Raw genomic sequence first — 23,182 nt, 5'->3', positions numbered from 1 at the left:
CGTGTGATGGAGCATTGTCCTGCATGAAAATCATGTTTTTCTCGAAGGATGCAGACTTCTTCCTGTACCACTGCTTGAAGAAGGTGTCTTCCAGGAACTGGCAGTAGGACTGGGAGTTGAGCTTGACTCCATCCTCAACCCGAAAAGGCCCCACAAGCTCATCTTTGATGATACCAGCCCAAACCAGTACTCCACCTCCACCTTGCTGGCGTCTGAGTCGGACTGGAGCTCTCTGCCCTTTACCAATCCAGCCACGGGCCCATCCATCTGGCCCATCAAGACTCACTCTCATTTCATCAGTCCATAAAACCTTAGAAAAATCAGTCTTGAGATATTTCTTGGCCCAGTCTTGACGTTTCAGCTTGTGTGTCTTGTTCAGTGGTGGTCGTCTTTCAGCCTTTCTTACCTTGGCCATGTCTCTGAGTATTGCACACCTTGTGCTTTTGGGCACTCCAGTGATGTTGCAGCTCTGAAATATGGCCAAACTGGTGGCAAGTGGCATCGTGGCAGCTGCACGCTTGACTTTTCTCAGTTCATGGGCAGTTATTTTGCGCCTTGGTTTTTCCACACGCTTCTTGCGACCCTGTTGACTATTTTGAATGAAACGCTTGATTGTTCGATGATCACGCTTCAGAAGCTTTGCAATTTTAAGAGTGCTGCATCCCTCTGCAAGATATCTCACTATTTTTGACTTTTCTGAGCCTGTCAAGTCCTTCTTTTGACCCATTTTGCCAAAGGAAAGGAAGTTGCCTAATAATTATGCACACCTGATATAGGGTGTTGATGTCATTAGACCACACCCCTTCTCATTACAGAGATGCACATCACCTAATATGCTTAATTGGTAGTAGGCTTTCGAGCCTATACAGGGAGTGCAGAATTATTAGGCAAGTTGTATTTTTGAGGATTAATTTTATTATTGAACAACAACCATGTTCTCAATGAACCCAAAAAACTCATTAATATCAAAGCTGAATATTTTTGGAAGTAGTTTTTAGTTTGTTTTTAGTTTTAGCTATGTTAGGGGGATATCTGTGTGTGCAGGTGACTATTACTGTGCATAATTATTAGGCAACTTAACAAAAAAAAAATATATACCCATTTCAATTATTTATTATTACCAGTGAAACCAATATAACATCTCAACATTCACAAATATACATTTCTGACATTCAAAAACAAAACAAAAACAAATCAGTGACCAATATAGCCACCTTTCTTTGTAAGGACACTCAAAAGCCTGCCATCCATGGATTCTGTCAGTGTTTTGATCTGTTCACCATCAACATTGCGTGCAGCAGCAACCACAGCCTCCCAGACACTGTTCAGAGAGGTGTACTGTTTTCCCTCCTTGTAAATCTCACATTTGATGATGGGTCACAGGTTCTCAATGGGGTTCAGATCAGGTGAACAAGGAGGCCATGTCATTAGATTTCCTTCTTTTATACCCTTTCTTGCCAGCCACGCTGTGGAGTACTTGGACGCGTGTGATGGAGCATTGTCCTGCATGAAAATCATGTTTTTCTCGAAGGATGCAGACTTCTTCCTGTACCACTGCTTGAAGAAGGTGTCTTCCAGGAACTGGCAGTAGGACTGGGAGTTGAGCTTGACTCCATCCTCAACCCGAAAAGGCCCCACAAGCTCATCTTTGATGATACCAGCCCAAACCAGTACTCCACCTCCACCTTGCTGGCGTCTGAGTCAGACTGGAGCTCTCTGCCCTTTACCAATCCAGCCACGGGCCCATCCATCTGGCCCATCAAGACTCACTCTCATTTCATCAGTCCATAAAACCTTAGAAAAATCAGTCTTGAGATATTTATTGGCCCAGTCTTGACGTTTCAGCTTGTGTGTCTTGTTCAGTGGTGGTCGTCTTTCAGCCTTTCTTACCTTGGCCATGTCTCTGAGTATTGCACACCTTGTGCTTTTGGGCACTCCAGTGATGTTGCAGCTCTGAAATATGGCCAAACTGGTGGCAAGTGGCATCGTGGCAGCTGCACGCTTGACTTTTCTCAGTTCATGGGCAGTTATTTTGCGCCTTGGTTTTTCCACACGCTTCTTGCGACCCTGTTGACTATTTTGAATGAAACGCTTGATTGTTCGATGATCACGCTTCAGAAGCTTTGCAATTTTAAGAGTGCTGCATCCCTCTGCAAGATATCTCACTATTTTTGACTTTTCGGAGCCTGTCAAGTCTTTCTTTTGACCCATTTTGCCAAAGGAAAGGAAGTTGCCTAATAATTATGCACACCTGATATAGGGTGTTGATGTCATTAGACCACACCCCTTCTCATTACAGAGATGCACATCACCTAATATGCTTAATTGGTAGTAGGCTTTCGAGCCTATACAGCTTGGAGTAAGACAACAAGCATAAAGAGGATGATGTGGTCAAAATACTCATTTGCCTAATAATTCTGCACTCCCTGTACAGCTTGGAGTAAGTCAACATGCATAAAGAGGATGATGTGGTCAAAATACTCATTTGCCTAATAATTCTGCACTCCCTGTATAATCAAGGACGAAATAATAATTCTTAAATAGCCTTGTTTCCTTCCACAGCCATGAGGGTCCATGGCTGCAACAGTTTGGTAATCTCCTGGTGGTTAGTCATTTATGTGCCTCATGATGGTCTTTCTGCACTTTTGTCCCTTGTCCCTATAAGAAAAAGGGCAGCCCAGTAAACCTTTCAGAGTTGTGCCCCGTCACCCAGGTTATCCTCCACCATGCATGCTACGTTTGATACTGACATATACAACAAGGTAATATCTGGTGGGTAGGATGGGAACAATGTCTGCAAGCATTTGATACTGATACCCTCCCATGCTTTGCAACTGGTACCAGAACGTTTGAATTTGATTTTCTACACCAATGAAACCCAGTGGAGCTTTTTAAGGTCAAGAAAGACATGCTCTGATTTCTTCAGTTTGAGGCACATATCTGGCTTACTCACACACTTCTCAATTGGGGCATGAATACTGGTGCAAAACTCTTAAAGTTATAATTGTAGTGTATATTACAGTCACTGGGATAAAACATTCAGTTATAGGCAAGTTTGCAGGTACAGTGACTCTGCAAAGCATGTATAGGAGCACAAAAGAATTGCTGTGACATACATTCTCAAATATTGCCTATTCCAGAGAATCATAACTGGTACAATACCTTGGATATGGTAATACCTATAACCATAGTGGACCTTCTAGTATGGTGTTCAGCATCAGAACATGTCTTTTGTGACTCCAAATCAACTCTTCTTCTTAAACGCATTCACGCTGATGACCATATACGTAAGATTTCTCCAGAATACCCTGTATCTTGAAATTTGTCTATTTTGCTTTCATTGCTATTGTGATGGAGTCCATCCACCTCGCTGCTGGGTGGCCTCCATCTTTTTTCCTTTATTTCTACCTGGCATCGCAATCTTTTCCAGGGAATTTGGTCTTCACATTACGTGTCTAAAGTATGAGAGCTTCAATCTGTCCTCTGTGCTATATTGAAGGCTGTTGCTGCATTTGATATAGGATACATTATTTTATTTTCCTCGCTGTCAATGATATTTTTTGAAGGCTCCTTCAAAACCAAAGTTCAACGCTATGTGTGTCCTCGCCTGTTTCTTCATTGCCCAATGTTTGCATCCATGATTTCCTGGATGTCAATTGTATTTTAAAATCTCCTGTGACACCACAGTTTAAAGACATCTATATGCTTCCTGTCTTGTTTGATCACTCTCCTACATTCACATTCATACAGTGTCACAGTGAATACTACTGCTTGTACAAATAAGACCTTGGTACTTTCTAGATACATTTGTTCATTCGAAAATATTTTCCAAGTCCCGAGTCACAGTGCTACCCAGAGCTAGCCTGTGATATATGCCTTATCTGCTGGAATCTTTATTATTAATTGATATCACCTTTAGGGTGTAATATGTGCATGCACATTAACTGGAGGATGAATACTACATCAACAAACCTTGATTGGTCATAACAGCTAGCAGAACAACTTTGCTTGGGGAGTTATTACATGCATTATAACTTTGTATGGTCCACGCACAGTAATGGAAGGTGCCATGATTATTGGCATATTAGTGTCTGGGGGCCTGAATACTGGTACAACTATTTTGAGAGTGACATGAGAGGAACAGGAAAACCTTAAGTCGGTGGTGCTCCAGTTGCAATAAAAATATTATTTTCAAAATGCTCCACCTGGTAGTACAGCAGCTGTATCAAAGGCATAATATAAATAAAAACAAACACTGGCTTGCAAATGTACTAATGGATCCACGGTTAATGTCACAATAATTCATGATGTGGATGGACACCAAGAAATAAATCTGCTGGGTTAATTTCTAATGGGACATTTACTGATGGGGACAAGATTACAGGGATAGATAACTTGACTGTGATAATAGGATGATCAATGGCACTATAACTGATGCGTATATTGCCAAAATTATTCTCATAAACATATTAACTGGCACAGTAATTCTGATGAGTGGGTATGATGAACTAAATAATGAGCATTGTTAATAAAATATGTTGAACCTTTGAGTGTAAGTGTTCCAAAATTTACCATGAATTAGAGAGACAAAGATCTGTCAAGACTTCAGATATTGCATACATTTCAGAGAAGCACACATCAAAACATTGTACCTGCTTAAGGTTGTTGTGTATCAGATGTGATGGCATAAAAGTAAGGAGAGATGGCCATTTGTACATAGAACATTACTTACTGCAGAGGGAAATGCATTAATATTTGGATCCTGGTGTCTTTCTATTTCAGCCCATATTTTTTAAATATACAATGCCCCGGACACACAAATTGACCTGTTTTTAATTAATTGCAAACAAATTTGATTTGAGGTGTGATAGCATGTTTGGTGGTAATGGAAAACCCTTTAACTTTAGAAGGAAGGGCTTTTTTTGGAGGAGAACCTAGCAATGTAAATCCTTCCACCCAAATATCCCTACTGTAGGGGAAATTCCACCACTGCATTTTCTCCTGGTGTAGCACTTACTTCAGAAATTGAAGGATTTTCCATTACCTTCCAGATTTAAGTCAGGCCTTATTCATAAGCGAAGACGTCTGATAGCATTGTGCAAGGGATTTAGGGGGTCATTACAACCCTGGCGGAAGGCGGAGAACCGGCAGTAAGACCGCCAACAGGCTGGCGGTCTTACCTTGTGGAATTATGACCATGGCGGTTACCGCCATGGTCATCCGTCGGTTCTCCGTTCTGCCAGCCAGGGCGGAGACGACCGCCGGGCTGGAGACCTGGGTCTCCAGCCCGGCGGCCGTCACTATACCGCCGGTGGTATTTGGACCCGGCTTACCGCCGTGGATTTCCAGCGGTTTGAACCGCCATGAAATCCATGGCGGTAAGCACTATCAGTGCCAGGGAATTCCTTCCCTGGCACCGATAGGGGTCTCCCCCACCCTGACTCCCTCCCCTACACCCCCCACCACCCCTGCCACCCCCCAAAGGTGGCAGGGCCCTCCTCCCCACCCCGACCCCCAACATCACATAACTCACACACCACACGCATGCAGGCACCACCTACACACACACGCACACACACCGACATACATGCCAACATCCACACACACAGTCAGACACGCACACCCACATTCAAACATACACGCACACATCCATACAGACAAACCCACAGACATACACGCACTCATTCCCTAACACGCATCACCCCCACAAGCATACACGCACTCACACACCCCCTCTACATACACACCCGCACACCCCCATGCACGCACACAACACCCCCCCCCCACCCACCTCCCCTAACGGACGATCGACTTACCTGGTCCGTCGATCCTCTGGGAGGGGACGTGAGCCATGGGGGCAGCTCCACCGGCACCACACCGCCAACAGAACACCGCCACGGCGAATCACAGGACGTGATTCGCTGGGCGGTGTTCTGTTGGCGTGGCGGTGGAGGTGGAGCAACCTCCACTTCCCCGCCGCCCGCCAGTATGGCTGTTGGCGGCTCTCCATCCGTAAAGGGCCGGAGAGCTGCCAACGGTCATAATAGGCCGAGCGGCAAACCGCCTGCACTGGCGGTCTTACGCACGGCGGTCCCTCGACGGTCTTTAAAAAAGACCGCCGAGGTCAAAATGACCCCCTAAGTGTTTTTTTACATTTACCAAAAATAATATGCAGATGTTGTTTAGTCCGTCTATCAAGGATGTTACTACTGATTGTATCTTTAGAGAAAATTGTCTGGTGTTCTACTGGGTTCTGTTATGGGTAAGGCTTACCATAGCCACCCAGTTTGGACTAAAGTAAATTTCTGCCACATCAAAGAGCACACTGAATGAATCTGTGTCTCTTGTTGCATTTAAGGCATGACAGCTAAGTATAAAGCCCAACCACATTGTAGGTTTTTATAGGAATAAGTTCTTGTTCAGGGAGCTATGCATATGTCACATAATCGTCTTTTCTTACCATCCTCCTTGCACCTTCATAACATTATGGATCAGGGCACCTTCACAGAAGCTCAACTCATCACTTCTCTCTGCAATGTAACCGTACAAAGCTCTCACAGTTCCTTGGGGCTTTAAGGAAAAAAAGCATAACAATTCAGTGGGATAAAAGGAGATAGCATATGTGTTCTGATCAATTCATCCAGTCTGATTAATTCTTCAAGCACAACATTTGTTCCTTAGCCTTAGGAGCATAGCTCCAGGGAGGACGTTTGGGGTCTTACACCCACTAAAAACTGCATTATTTAGTAAATTGTTGGGTACAAGTGCTTTCAGTTGGGTAATGTGAAGTGTCTGTCGGATTTCACGTGTGATTTTACATACCCAGACCGACAAAAACACACTTGCTTTCTCTCATCTACCTTTTGAAGGCCTTTCAAATGATGATTAGTTTGAGAAATAATGTGTATTAAGTATCCTTAATAATTCACCCTCCTCTATCCTTCCACTGGCCTGTAACTCCCCTCATGTCCTGCTTCTCATAGAATGGGTTTTAACATTATGAGCCTCATTACGAGTTTGGCGGAGGGGATTACTCAATCACAAACGTGACGGATATCCCGTCCGCCTTATTACAAGTTCCCTAGAATATAACGGAACTTGTAATATGGCGGACGGGATATCCGTCACATTTGTGATGGAGTAATCCCCTCAGCCAAACTCATAATGAGGCTCTATGTGCCAGCGTGATTGTTGGAAAATCTGGAGCTCACCCCCCTAATCATAATGCCCAGGCTACGCCCTTGCTTAACCCTTTCAACTTCCTTTTATTATATTCTAAATATTTCCCTTACAAATTTGAGGATCTAACTTACTTTCTACATCTCTACAGGGCTTTAAATGGATATTAAACTGAGAATGCTTACCATGTCAGAGACTATACTTCATGTTGCTTTATGTGGCATCGCTGCAAGGATGTGAATTATTGGTGAACTCAGTTTTGGCCACTGTGCTTTAGTTTGCAATTATCAACAGTCAAAGACAAGGATATATGAGAAGAACATGAGATAATGGGTGTGGTATTACCAATTTTCACCTCTTAGCAGAAGCTTCCAGATAAGGGGCAGGAGTAGGAGAGACAGAAACTCTCCAAATGGCTGAGTGGCTGCTCTCCTGCTTTTCTGTGTTGCTGCAAAACAGAGGTGTCCAACATAGGTCCAAAGAAAAAAAGTCAGCTCCCATTTTACAGGGTACCCACTGCATCTGAAAAGAAATTCCATGTGGACTCACTGCATTTGGCTATGTCTTATATAGATATACTGAAAAATGGGAATGGATCCTGCCCTCCTGAACCTATACTGGGCACCCCTAGTGTAGAAATGCCACTGGAAGCCCAATTGTACACTAAGCATACACTCCATATCTCACTAATAAAGATCTGTAAAACATTTGGTTATTGGTTAAAGTTGTGGAACCTCGACTCAGGCAACAACCACAATCCTTGTCAAGGTGAACCACAAAAGGTTACCAAATTAACCAGTGCTTAACCCGCTGGTAGCTCGGCATAAAGCAGTCAGGCTTAGAGGCAATGTGTAAAGTATTTATGCAGCACTCAAACACTAATAAAGGCAAAATCCAACCCAAGCAAAATGCCCAAACCAATTTAGAAACAGAGTAATCATTAATAAAAAAATATACTAGTCTGACAAAAATCAAATCAGTAGAGCCCAAGATGATGAATTTTGAAGTTTCAGTGAAAATAGTAAGCAGAAGCAGAAAACACCAACTGTGGTTATCTGCTAGCAATGGACCACAACACATTAACAAGTTCCAATCAGAAGCTACGTGATGCTGCAATGTGCGGTCCTGCGTCATGTTGTATCGTTTCCAATGAAACCTTCAGCTGTGCATCAAAGAAGTACACTCCAACTCCAGTCAAGGTTTCTGGACATAGGGGTCATCCCTTGGGGATCAGGACTCACTCCATCAGAGACCAGCAATAGGACCAGACATGTCCAGTTGCAGCTGGTCAGCTGGGCACTTGCAGTGAGGCCTTTGAAACTTGTTGTGTCCCTGTAGCTCACACATGAGTGCAGCCAACTGAACTTTGGAGTCACTCTGAGTAACCTGGGTTCAAGGCAAGAATGTCCAGTCTTCCTTCTTCAGACAGCAAAGCAGCCTTTCATGCATCACCGCAGTGCCCCTGGTAGCAGGGAAGTCCTTCTTCTGAATCTTCTACAGGTCCAGGAGTGTTCAGAGTGGCTCTGGAGGTCCAATATGTATACCTGGTGCCAAACTGTCGGGGTGACAAAAGGCCTGGTGTTAGGTCCCTTTGTGTGCTGTAGGCAAAGCCCTTTGAAGTGCAAGTGAGGCTGGGTAGCATTTCCCCCAGACATCATGTCAGGATGGCCTATCCTGCACACACCTAAACCTCCTTTGCGTCACTGTTTGGAAGTAATACATAAAACCTCAACAGCAGAGCGATTCACAGTCAAATGACCCAGAAAGGCACGGTTGGGACAAGACAATGCCAACTTTCTAAAAGGGGCATTTTCAGAATCTTTAATTCAATTCCGACGTTAGCATTAAAGAGGAGTTTAAATTACATTTAATTTGAGTGTGCATAGGATATCTGTATCTGCTCCCTTTCTGAAGTAAGCACTTGATACATGTCATAAAGTGACCTAGTGTTAGTCAATGGGAGAGATGGGCCTTACAACAGTCTTTAGGTGTTTCTCATTGCCAGGACATGTACTTTGCCCTATGAGTCCTTAAGACCTAATTTAGGGGTATCTTATTAGTATTAAAAAGGAAGGTTTAAGACTGGCAAAAGTTTTATTTTGCCCATTTGAAATGACAGTTTAAAATGGCACTACAGCCTGCAGGAGCAGACCTGAGGCATGTTTTGAAAGGCTACTTAAGTCAGTGGCACAATGAGTGCTGCTGCCCACTAGTACCATTTAATTTACAGTTAGCACCATTTACTAGGGAAAAACACATTAATTAAATGTACCAATTAGGTGCAGTGGAATTTTACCACAACTGAAGGAGAGAGCCCAAGCAGTTTAGCACGGGTTAGAAGTGCTAAAGTGCACAGAACTCTAAAGCCAACAAAACTGAATGGATGAAGACAAAACTTTTGCAGGAATACTACACCAAGGATGCCAGGTGTAACAAGATCAAATCAGGATCTGTATTACACATGCAGCACATTTTCCTTGTTTGCGCTGGGTGCACCTTTCAAAAGATAAGCCCTGCCTAATAAAGGATGTGCGCCCTATTAGACTGAATGTGTTGCCCCCAGGGCAGATGCAAACTCAAGCAACCCTGCTGGCAGTGCATGGGGCACCCCTGCCCAGCATAGTTGCAATATTCACTGTCTGCCTAGCTACAGGCCATGAGAAATGAAGACACAACTCAGACTAGTCTAGGTAACCTTATCCCCATCGATCCTATTCATTTTGGTGGGAGGAGGTAGGTTTGAGATTTGCTTTTGAGGAGGAGAGTAAAATGGCTAATAAAGCTGTTGATGTCAATATATGTGCTGCTGCAAAAGGTCTCAGTGAAATGGGCATAAGACAGATAAGTAGATGACTTAACAACTTTGTTTGCTATCTGCACCTATAGTTTAGTGTGGAGTTATATCTTTTACGTATGTTGCACTGTGCACCTACCTGAAAGATAGGACACACATGATCTTTCTCTAGAGTGATTTAGAAAGTAGACAGAAGGATAGACTCCAAGACCATCAGAAATGAGAGCAACACCGCAAAATATTTGCAATTTAAATTCCACTGTCATGCTCATAATTCTGCTCTGTGCCCTATGCCACTGAGGTAAGCCTAGAGATTAAGGTATGACGGAGTCAGTTTAATAGAGTGGCTACTTAGTGAAGCAAATGGAACTGACTCTGGAGCAGACTAAAGGTGCGCTGAGAAGCATACCGTAGGAACTGCATTGTTTTCTTCTGTGTTCTATGTCCTGTGTTCATAACGTCAGTACTGCACCTCTGCTGAGAATACAGCTGTTTAGTCTAAAAAGGGCTAGAAAGTGCTAAGCAGGTGTAGAACTGAAGAGCAGGAGGGACTGAAGGAACACTTGCTACTACTAATCTGTCTATGTCCTTTAATTTGGTCTGCTCATTTCTCATAATCGCAGATCCAGAAATGTCCTCTTCTCTTTCTCTGTCCAGTTTCCCCTTCTCCCAAATATCTTACAGTGGAGCTTCTGGTTCAGTAAAGCTATTCTACCTGCTATCAGTAAAGAACACATGAGTGCTAGTCACCCTTAAAATATAGCCTCCATTAAAAATCAAAAACACTGAGCACTGGTGACAGCAGTGGATTGTAATCTCAATTTTAAAAAGCAAAATAAGGCAATGGTGTGATGAAATAGAGAACTGGCACTTAATGTTAAGTAACTGATCTCAAGCAGCTATAGTTGAATTTTCTTTTTTGGGGGATTTTCTGGCAATGTTTTGGAAAAAGAGAAAAGGTGTTATCTACTGTACCTATAAATGTAATGCAGCACCACAAAGCACTAATATTTATTAAATGTGTTTGAGTGGATCTAAAGATGAAAAACAAAATACAATCTTAAAATGGAAACTGCAATTCATTCTTTTCACCAATGCTCAGGGTTTCTTTTTTTTGGAGGACATATTTTGAGGGTCACTAGCAATTATGTTTTCCATAGTTATAGGCGGTATACTAGCTGTAAAGCTCAGAAAGGTTTTTTGCAAGCTCATATCTATCAAACGCATTATTGAGTGAGCAATGTCTTTTTTGCTGATGTAAGCCAAGGAAAATTATTTTTTATAGATACCCAACTGATAGCAATTTCTCCAGTTAAAATCAAGAAAATAAATAAGGAGATTTTTAAGAGAGTTCTAAGAAAATGTATTCCCTCACTCAGGTATCTAGAACAAATGTCACATGGGTTCCAACTATAATTGAAGCTGCCCCATGTTGAAGAGTTTCAAAAAAGTGCTTTATCTGACATGATTTACATTACACGAAAATGTGTATGAATCATCAGAAACATTAATGTAGTTATAACATATACAGCCATGTACTGTTGAAGTTCCTCTTAGTTGAAATAGGCTTGACAAGAGTAAGCGGACAGTAGGTTTTGCAGAGGTAACCAAAGTACACTCAATTGCTCAGCCCTTCTAGGCAAAGATTCCTTGCAAAGGAAGTGTTCAGTATTACGTTTTTCTCTGGATAGTTACCTTTTCGGTTATCACATGCTGTTAGAGACTGGGATGTTGGTTGACAGGGGTGTGTATACCTTAGTCAAACAGCAACCACAATCTTAGTCAGGGTGTCAGACAAGCACTAAATTAACCTTTGCTCACCCTCTGGTAGTTTGGCACAGATCAGTGTGTAAAGCAGTGAAAACAACACACAAAATAAAAATAGTATACAATTTAATAAATAAAAGAAGACCAAAACAACAAAAATCCAATAAGTAGACTTGAGCTAGGACCTTTTTAAAGAATACACTATAAAATAGTACTTAAAAGCAAGACGTGCCAACCGGCATCATGTGGTTGAGCCAGACAGGGACAAAGTAAAATGTTCAGGATGACTGTGACGGAGAACGGGCCAGCTACAGGGGCCCAGTTTGGCCAACTGAACCAAAGTACCTTAAATCCTGGCTGTGGAGAATTGTGCTGGTTCCACGCCATGCAGTAAAGGTGATGCAGCGATTCTGCTCCACGCAACAGCAACAATGTGTTGGTTCTGAGATTCGGTGAGTCTGAAGTGTGAGTTCCTGCTGTGCCGAGGATCTGTGCGCCGGGGCTTGCGTTGTGAAGATGGGTGTCAAGGATGCCTTGTGCAGTCAATGCTATGCGGCGGTTCTGGTTAGCGCCGAGGTTGCAATGTAGAGCTTCATCGTCATCGAGGCTGCCATTGACGGGGATGCAAGGACCATGCACCAGGAAAAGCATCACAGTGCCAGTTCCGAAGGCAATGCATCAATTCTGTTCCTCACGACAGTGGTGAGGAGTCGATTCTGCCCCTGCATCAGAGGTTGCGTTGGTTCTGCTGGAGCAAACATCTTAGGCCAACTTCCAAGGGTCCGGAACTGGGATGGCACCACATGGCAGAGTCCAGGTGCAGAGTGGGTGGAAATCTTTTATGTCCCTGAGACTTCGATCAGGAGGCCAGCCAGTTAGCCCTTGGAGTCACTCTGGGTTCGGGTGATGCAGGGACAGCCTTCTCACCCAGGCAGGAGAACAGCAGGCAGCACAGCAAGGCTGGAGTCCAGCAAAGCAACAGTCAAGCAGAGTGGCAGTCCTTCAGCAGCACAGCAATCCTTCTTCCTGGCAGAGTATCCACAGGTCCAGACATGTACTGAGGTGGTGGTGTCAGAGATCCAGCACATACACTCAGTTTGGCCTTTGAAGTGGGGGAGACTTCAAAGACAAGCCCTTGAAGTGCACAAATGTTCTGCCCTTCCTATCCTGGCTCCAGGCTCACTACAGGGGATTATGCAGCACTTTAGTGTCTGGACAGAATGCAGCATATTCAGGTGTAAGTGAGGCTGAGCCCAGCTCCTACCGCCCATCCTCCCAGGATGGCCCATCAAGTCACACTTATTGTGTGTAGCTGTCTAGAGGGAATACACAAAGTCCAACTGTCACTCCACCCTAGACATGTGATCACAGACGGAGCTGGCACCAAATGGCGAAAGTAAGAAAATGCCAACTTTTTTAAAGTGGCATTTTCAGAATTGTAATTTAGATTTTGACTTCACCATCAGTTGTGATTTTAAATTGAGATTCCAGAGACACTGAACTTGAAAGGTTTATCCCTTCCAGATTGTGAATTACACTTATAAATTGTAATAAGGTAATCTCAATGTTATCCAAGGGTGAGATAGGCCTTGCTGTAGTGAAAAATGACTTTGGATGCTTTTCACTACCAGGACATGTAAAACTTAAAAGTACATGTCCTGCCTTTTAAATACACTGCTCCCTGCCTTCTGGGTTGTTCCTGGGCCTACCTTAGAGGTGACTTATAAGTATAAAAAAGAGAAAGTTTAGGGCCTGGGGAAAAGGGTTATTTTGCCAGATCGACATAGAAGAGTAAAACTGCACACACAGACTCTGCAATGGCAGCCCTAATATATGGTTAAGGGGCTACTTAGGTGGGTGGCACATCCAGTGCTGCAGATCCTCATGTAGCATTTAATTTACAGGCTGTGGGTACATGTAGTACTTTACCAGGGACTTATAAATTAAATATGGCAACTGAGGATAAGCCAATATTTCAATGTTTTGGGGAAGAGACTTTTTCCACGTACATCATTTAGTGGTTGCTAGGGGTTGTAGTTGCGGCCCCTGGCTAGCTCTTTGCAGCCCATGGCACTGCCTTTGCAACCCCTGGCCTTAAAAGAGAGAGAAAATGTGTGCCAAGAACGTAAGGGTAGCTTGCATTACCAGCACCAGGCTCCAGCCTCCTTTTCTGTTCAATCTGTATTACATTATTAGTGATTAAAATCTATTATTCGCTATTAATGCAATTAAAATTGGGGCAGCAGAACCTGGAATTGGACCTTCACTGGCATCTGAAGTAAATAAAACAAAATGATTTGATTTTCAATATATGTGTGTGTGTGTGTGTGTGACAGTGAGTGAGTGAGAAAGTGTAGGTGAGTCAGAGTAAGAGTGAGCAAAGAGAGTGTGAATGAGTAAGTCAGAGTGAGTGCAATTATTGTAATGTCATGATGATTATGGTCATGTGGCAGCACCTCCTGTGATGTAATTAAGGTCAAATGGTGTATGATGTTACTTCCACTACCCCTGGCTTTTTGGTGAATCATTACCCATGACTTTAACACTGGTTAGTAGTGGTAAAGTGCACAGAGTCCTAATGTCAGCAAAAACCAGGTCGGAAAAAATGGAGAAGGTGGGCAAAAAGTTGGGGGGAAGATGACCTAATAAATGCCAAGTGACTCTTGTTCCAGATCCAAACATTTGACAGACATATTAAAATATATTTGCCATTATTTGTGCTCACTGGAAGATTACAGAATATCTTCAGTCTTATCAGTTTCTGAAGTATATTGGCTCACATTGGAAGATTACTGTGAGTGGTATTAACTCCCTTGATGATGATGTTCATCGACTGATCATATACTAATTGACCTGAACATATAAATTGCACCAAGAACATAAACGAAAGTCTTTAACAATATGCTTCAAGATGTAGATCCATATATTGACAAATGTGAAGAATTCAGTGGTCCAATATCAAATATAAATTCCAAAAGCAGAAAGCAGCCAACATCTTAGACAACTTTTTCAAGGCTGCAAATTCTTTAGTATATCGGTTTAGTAAACAAGTATGTTATACAGAGACCCCAGTGAACACTTCATAGGATGTCAAAAGTCAAGGTATAAGTGCAAAGACACAAATGGACCAACTATCAAACTAGTGTCACACAATGGCAGAGACACTGTGACGAAGATGGGAGAACACCCATAAGGTTAAAATGCACATGAAAAGAAGAAAGGTCCAAAAGTGCTAAAACCGTGAGGTTGTCAAAAAGCAAAGGGCTCAAGCTTAATAGTCACATGGGGATAGTGTGAGAAAGAATAAATGGTGAATAAAAGGGCCGATGCTCTGACCTAATATTAAGGTGGTGTTACAATGTGGGTTGTACCTGTATGGCCAAGGATTGCCATGGAACTTGAAGCGTGTAAAAGGGAATCAAATATATGTTCCTCTAAAGAGTCAGCATATGAGGATCCATTGGTGTAGACAAGAACCCCTGGAATGATGTGGTCAACTCGAAAGGAAAAGGAAATACAGGGAAAGGTAAATGCCCAAATTTACAAAAAAACATATAGGTAAAAGGGTGGTATCCAAACGGTAAAAAAGGACATGCGTACCTGTTGTTAAATGGTAAAGTTCTCAATCGAAACACAGACGTCGGGGAAGCAGTGATAAGAACCCTGCAAGGATGTAGTCAAATCAGAGGGCAAAAGAGAAAAAGGGGAAGAGTAAACGCCCAAATTAGCAAAAAGTCTTATGGGAAAAAGGGTGGTAACCAGGTGTAAAACGGGCACATATATCTGTTGTTTAATGGTAACGTTCTCAACCAAAACAGTGATGGGATTATGAGTAATTGACCATACACTTACTGTGGAGATAGGCATGAGCAGCTAGTAAATAAATCCAGAGCTGCTGATGTAGTGATGTGATCACTGGCTGTTTTTCTGCAATGTCATGAGTTCCTCATTAGGTAAGCTACAACATGTGTTATTAATGGGCTGATCAAATATTAGTGGGTGTAATACCAGGAACATTTAAAGAAATAAACATCAGCTACCCCTGAGGTGATAATGGGCAGCTGATGTGTTTGTCAAGATCTGTTAATGATATTATAATATGCTGCTGATTACCACGTGCATCACTGATTTACTTTGTGGCACATTAGGAGCTCATTCTCATATAAATATGTACCAATGAAGAGTTCCAGAGCAGGGGATTCATAAATTGGATTGGAGATTACCAGCTGATCAGTAATTCTCTTTACATTAATATATGATAATTCTTAGTAGATTTGTTTGGTACACAATAAAACAACACAACAAAATAGTGCAGGGTAAAAGAAACAGATAACTTGCAAAGAGTACTTAGGCAAACAGATCACTACAATGCAATTTAATGCATACAAATGATCTAGAAAAAACAACTCTTTAATTGCAAAGTTATATCATGACTGCAGAATATGATTAAGATAGTCATTACATTTATTTATGTTGTATGCAAAGGGACCAGTAACAAGGCCTTTCCCTATTTAAGCACTTTTGGGGGTGTAGACTCTTTGCAAAATGAGCCATGAATAGGAAGTACAGTGGGATCCAAAACAAAAATGGCCTACCACATCACATGAAAAGAAGGCATTCAATGACTCCATTTTGCTCTCCTTCCGAAAAAAACAAGACGTCAATAAGACGTATTAATACGTTGATGGGAGTGCCTCAGAGAGTGAAACCGGTAAAGGCACAGGGTTAGCCCCCACCTCCCCCACGGGATGACTTATAGGTGGTAAAAATAGAAGGGTGTTGTGAAAATCTGAAAACATTGGCACTAATTTAGAATTTTGCAAAGTGGGAACTCTGTTGCAATGGCAACAGAGCATAACCTCTCCATCAAACTCAAGGGCTGCCTGCCTGATGCACAGTCAAGAGGACCTTGAGTATGTCAGCAATGGAGACTACGCCTTCTCTGTCGCTGACGTAATCCTCCAACAGAGCAAGAGCTCTCTGAGGTTTGGCCATTCAATAATCCACCTAATTTAGAGTGGGCAGTCAAATAGCTAAGTTTTACTCTTCTTTACCACCGTGAAAAACGTGTCACTAAGGGTACAGTTGAAGTTTTATAGAAGTCAGCAGTGGAGAGTCTGCTACTTCCTAGTTAATTCAAAGCACAAATAATATCCCTCTAAGGTCCTTTTTTTGTCTTTGCTGATTGATAAAGTCCATTTCCTATAGTCGTGGCAATTTTAATAATCATTCTATGAGGGTTTTATGTGGATAACCATTTTTGGAGTTACAAGCCTTAGTTAAGTCTTCAAGAACACAAGGGCTAAATAACTCAATCTAAGAATTATTATTTTTAACACTGTATTTACTCCTATGAAACGTTTGGAGGGAGGTGACACTATTGGTGACACTACTGATGACATCTTTAGATTCCTTGATGTAGCAAATATTACAGTAGGCAACTTTGTTAACAGCGACGGTGGAAGTGATGACAGGTAACTTGTCTACTAAAACAAATGGTTCACTTGTGCGGAACAACTTGAGGTGCTAGTAGCTGGATCTGTCTACATTTGGAGATGGATTAGAAAAAAGGGGGTTTTCCCACGTAACCCGACACATAATGGGCAACTTATATTGTAAATAAAGGACGGTGCACTGTAGGGATCAATTCAGCCTAAGGTATGCCACAATAAAATAATAATACATTTTCACTGTGAATTTGACCCAATAAAATATAGGTTTCCTATATCAGTTTATTATGGGGAACATCTGGAACCACGTTTGTGTTAACAATGACTCCCTTTTCTCACCTGGCAAGGGTTGCTAAACAACGCATACGCGTGGCTAAAACAGAGAAAAAGGGAGATTGCATCGGTAGAGGACGCAGTCAGGTAAGTGGGGCTGGGGCAGGCTAGGGGTAGTATTTAGGAGTAGTGGGTGGATTAAGGGATTGGAGTAGGGGGAGGTTGAGGTAGTTTTTTTCTTTAGGGGCAGGGTAGGGGTATCAGGGTAGTTCTGGTTTTTAGGGGTTGGGGATCAGGGCAGTTCTGTTTTTAGGGGTGGGGTGGGGGTTCGTGGTAGTTTTGCTTTGGGGGGTCAGGGTACTTTTGTTTTTGGGGGTGGGGGATCGGGGTAGTTTGTTTTTTTGGGGATGGGGGATTAGGGTAGTTTGTTTTTTGGGGGTGCAGGGTCAGGGTAGTTTGGTTTTTGGGGGTGGAGGATCGGGGTAGTTTGGTTTTTGGGGGTGGGGGGTCGTTTGTTTCTGGAGGTGGGGGGTTGGGGTAGTTTTTTTTTTGGGGGTGGGTGTGGGGGGATCGAGGTATAGTTTTTGGGGGTGGGAGGGTTGGGGTAGTTAGTGTTTTTGGGGTGGGGTTCGGGGTAGTTAGTGTTTTTGGGGGTGAGGGTCAGGGTAGACTGGTTTTGGGGGTGATGGTCGGCCAGTTTTGTTTTTAGGGGTGGGGGGAAGGTGCCGATTGTTTTTAGGGCAGGTGGGTGAGGTCGGGGAAGGGTTTAGGGCTCAGGGTGGGTGGGAGGTATCCAGGATAGTTTTGTTTTAGGGGTAGGGTTTGGGGTAGTTTTAGTGTTAGGGGTGGGGTACTTCTGGGCCTTAGGACAGGTGGGGGGTTGCATGCTAGAACCACACATGCCATTCCCACACATGCCTTTACTAGGCATGCTTTTGCAATGAAAAATCATTGTAAAGGCATGCGTGGTAAAGGCATTCGTGGTAACATCGCGGTCATTGTTCCCACCGCTTTGTTCAGGCATGTGTGGCTGCAGCATTCGTTGTTCCATCATACATTTGTTTATTATATAAAGCTTGTTCGTACATCTGTCTACATTCCACAACATAACATAACATATTTCTAGATCTCTGGGAAAGTAACTGAAAAAAGCCAATCATGAATTGCATGTACAAAACCATTTTGAGAGAAGCATCTGCTCTCAGGGTTTCTTCAGAGGCAGCCCAGCAATTTCTGTTCTGAGTTAAAGAAAATAATTCCTTCATCTTCAGACTCAGTTTAAAAATGCATACCCCCACAATGTTCTCAAAAAGTCTCAAATTAATCACTTTTTCTTTGTTAATGTTTTAGATGCCCCCCTTGCCACAAATGTCTGCTTTAAATTAGCCGCTGCTTTATGAAAATGTACTTCTGAAAATATGCTTGTAATACACTATATAAAATATGTTTGCAGAAATTTACACAGTAAGCTCTAAGACCTATATTGTTTCAAACCACAGATTTGAAAAACATTACTCTAAACGTCCTAGCTCGTGTTTGCATAACAATGTTAGAGGGCCATTTCCTACACAAATAGCAGATCTCAACAGGGAAATAAGCAATGGCAAAGCCAATAGGTCTGACATTTTTTTTAAAAGTTTCAACGACTGCAAGTTTATGTGTGTTTGCACTGATAAGTGAGGGGATGAATGAATGATGATTTATTACATCCCTAAACAGCTACTTCCAAAATAAAGTGTCCTAGTTCTCATGGAAACAAAAACAGACAGGATCAGACAAACAAAGGAAACAGAGCTAGCGCCTGATTACGAACTTAGCGGACGAGGTTACTTCATCACAAACGTGACGGATATCCACCTGCGGTATTATGATCCCATTATAGCCTATGGAAATCATAATACTGCCGACGGAATATCCGTCACGTTTGTGACAGAGTATTCCATTTACCAAGATTATAATCAGGCCCTTAGACCTTATTTGTGACAAGGAAGGTCTTTAGTTGTTTTCTAAAGGGTCTGAAGTCTTGTTGAGAACCTAAGGCTAGAGGAAGGGCGTTCCAAATTTAAAACGTTACCACTGTCAGAGAACAGCCTCCAATGCTAGCTTTCTTGAACTGTGGTATAGTGATTTGATGGACATGTCCAGATCTCAGGTCACAAGTCAGTAGTTATCAGGCGAACAACAAAGCCCTGTAGGAGTGTCGATGTTGATTGTAAAGTGCATTAAAACATAAGAAGAGGGTTTTGAAAATGCCACTTTTACACAACTGGATGCCAATGAAGGCTCACTGAGTCACTGGAAATGGGCGAACATTTCTTTGAAATTAACACCAGCCTAGCTGCAGCATTTTGCAACAATTGTAATCTATGTAGGAGCAGGAGGAATTTAACTAATCCTACCTAAAGTGAATCACAGCAATATATTCTTGAAAGGATTAGGTTCTCTACCTTGCCCGTTCTAGACAAGGCTGGCATAAAACAGAGATTCTTCCTCATGATGAAGTCTTAAATTCGATGTGAATGTGGTGTTAATATGCTCCTTAAAGGATAAACTAGAATCCTCTCAAATGCCCACATTCCTGGCTTGACCTGATGGAGGAGGTAAGTTCCCAAAAGATTCCGGCTAACATTCTTGGGACCAAAATGTGTCAGATCTAAAGACCACAATCTGTGTTTTATCTTTGTTTAATATGAGAGAATTTGAAGTCATCCAATTGAATTCCTCCAAAAGGCAGTTTCTAAAATTCCTTGCCAGTCTCAGGATTTTTCAATAACCTAATCATCATGTGTGTATTGTAGGCATTTGAATTAAAAGTGATGCTTAATGATTGAATCAGACTGACTAGTGGAGAAATGTAAAGATTATAAAGGTTGTTACTGAAAATCTATCCCTGGGGCACTCCTGTTGTGATTGTCTTTGGAGAGGACCTGAACTTTGTAAGAGCCACGGCTTATGTGTGCTGGGTTACAAAACACAGAAGAGGACCATACAAACACTTTACACCAACTGACTTTAGCCTCTGCAACAGGAGGGATGGCTTATTTAAGAGGGGGTAATCAAGGCCACCTTCCATTCCTTAGGTAAAAGGGGAGGAATTTCAAAGGGTAGTGAAATAGGACACAACAACAGAACTGGTTTTAGGTGGATGGACTAAGCACACATCAAATAAGAGGAAGAAGTCATGGACGCTAAAAGCTCTGACATCTGAGTGAGTGTAAGAGTGGAGAAAGAAGTCCAGGTTGCCTCACAAGATATAAAGGTTGCCTGATCCAATTTAGAGGCTGTCTGAGGGAGGTTGTTGACTAAATTATTGATTTTCTCAACATAGAATACACCAAATGTGTAGATAACCACATAATTCCTGTGATGGTTCAATGGTGTTGCTCATATCCTTCGACCTGGACAAGTGTTTATATAATTTAGAAAACTTCTGTAGTTGGATATTTAAATCCAACAATCCGCTTCTGAGCAAATTCAGCCTTTGCTATCATAATGCTTTTATGATAGTTCTTCACCATACTCTTATACTGTAATTTATCCTCAGAGGTGTACTTTATCCTCCAGCCCTGCTGCCAGATTTTACAGTCCTTATTGAGGACTTGTTGATGAAAGTTAAACCAGGAAGCCAATGGCAATTTTCTCTTGGGTTTCATCAGTTTTATGGGGCTAATTCTGTCAAGGGAAGTAGGTGATCAATCATTGATCATGGTGGCATTGAAAGATATCTTTCTTCATGAGGAAGCTAGTAGACTGAAGTTTGAATTCTTTCCTCCACTTGCAAGTTTTTCCTAGGCCTAGCTTGGTCCGGCACATCAGAGGATTTTATTGTTTTTACTACTTCCCATTTACCCTTAAAACAGATCATAAAATGGTCTGTTCATGGAGTCAGAATACAATCCTTACAGAATACCCAAGCTGGAGAGGTCAATACTACATCAAGTGTGTTGCCAGCTTGATGAATAGGTCCAGTATTCCAAGTCTCAGTATTTGAGGCCTCATACAGATGGTGGAAGTTTTGCATGTCTTTGTCAGAAAAGTCCTCGAGGTGTATGCTGAAGTCCCCAAGGAGGATTTAACTTGAATGATTTGTGAGGAGTAATAGACACGGCCAAGAATTTTACCCCTGGGATTAGGGGGTACCATTTACAGAGAAATCCACATTCTCTTTATAGATAGACGCAACTCCCCCCCATGCTTCTTTTGTCTATACATTTGCTTGAGCTGGTACCCTACTAGAATTGCTAATTAAATATCAGGAGATTTATTTTGTTTACTACTGAGTAATGCTTGATCACACATCTTCCATTTAGCAGAGCACAAGTCCTTATCCTTGTCCATCTGAACCCTATAACTATTTAACATTCGCTCTCATCTGAATGAGGGTGAGGTGTCTTGTATTAAAAGGAGATGATGCCAAACCTCTTTAAGCTGGGCATTGAGAATAAAGGAGGGTGGTGCCCATTGTAGAGTGTGGATCCAGCCCAGCTTTATCTCTGTCCCCAAATGGTCTCTGGCCCTGGGCAAGATGTGGATAGGTGCAGACTGTCTTGCCTCTGGTGCAACCGTTGTGCATGGATGCACAGAATTCCTGTTTATATTGCTGTCATTGATCACAGAGACTAGACCACAGTGAGTGGATAGTGGAAGACTGAACACCTTCCATGATGGTGGCTTTGGCCCTCCCTACTCCATTTCACAAGGCTCGGGAAACAAAAGCCCAGACCGACCTTGTAATTAAAAGGCTATAAAGTGCTTAATTCTACTGTGCAAAATCAGTATAACTACATTGTTGCCAAATTAATGGAGTGCAAAAGACTACAAGATTAAAACAATCTAAAACATATATAGATACAAATTTCAAAGTTCTACGAGCGTTAAGTTAAAATGCTTAAAAGAAGCAGCAATTACTTAATTTTAGTGGCACATGTCCAGACAAGGAAGCCAGGACTCGGAGTTGAGAAAACTCCTATCTTATGCTTTAGATCAGCCACACATGCACTCAGTCATCCATCTACAGATCCATGCACGCATTAATTCATGCATAAAAAATGACATTGCTTTGGCACAAAGGAAGATGAGAACAAAAAATTACACTTTTTAAGATTGATATTTTATAAAGGCAAATATGAATCCAGTGTTACCTTAAAATATTTGCTACAAGATCAAATATAAAATAAGCATTGACTAACCCCACCTTTTAGTTTTATGGTAATGTAAAGGAATTTTCCAAGTTTCACTATGGACTAAACAGATACTGAATGCATGGACAGCAGCAGTGCAAGTATTCATAATACAAGGAATGGGCATAATGCGGATACAGCAAAAGCAATACAAGGGTCACACACATAGAAACACACACTCATGACAGGTACAACCCAGGTATCACTAGCACATGCTTCTTTATGCCCACAGATGATATTCACCAGCACTGCAAAATCCACCTATTTGTACAAAACGATTTCAAAATAGCTTGCATTAGTACATGCTTCAAGTGCGAGTGCAAGTGCTTTAGTGGAGTTTTTTCGAAGGAGGGTGACACTCTGTAGGGTGTTGGTGTGCTGTAGTATGATTGTGCGTGTACATGAATGTGGTCTCAGTGATTATGTATTGTATAATGGTGGGTTATGTACAGTGTGTAGTAGTATGGAAACTTGTCTTGGTCATGTGGTTTTATGTTCTGAACCCCCTCATACCATTCTTGTTGGATTAAAAAGGAGTT

At 42.1% G+C, this 23,182-nt stretch overlaps 1 protein-coding gene across 1 annotated transcript in view; it reads right to left on the bottom strand.

Moving 5' to 3' along the window:
- PLCG2 (phospholipase C gamma 2) overlaps positions 1-23,182 on the bottom strand; it is a 414,427-nt gene that overhangs the window by 102,727 nt on the left and 288,518 nt on the right. Inside the window, exon 22 of the mRNA XM_069216644.1 lies at positions 6,461-6,570. Within this exon, the coding sequence (XP_069072745.1) occupies positions 6,461-6,570 (110 nt within the window). The remainder of the gene's footprint in view (positions 1-6,460; positions 6,571-23,182) is intronic.

This window comes from Pleurodeles waltl, chromosome 12 (genome assembly GCF_031143425.1).
Source record: "Pleurodeles waltl isolate 20211129_DDA chromosome 12, aPleWal1.hap1.20221129, whole genome shotgun sequence".
In the NCBI taxonomy this organism is placed as follows: domain Eukaryota; kingdom Metazoa; phylum Chordata; class Amphibia; order Caudata; family Salamandridae; genus Pleurodeles; species Pleurodeles waltl.
Note: the sequence above shows the minus strand (reverse complement) of the source record. Positions and strands in the feature narration are given on the sequence as shown.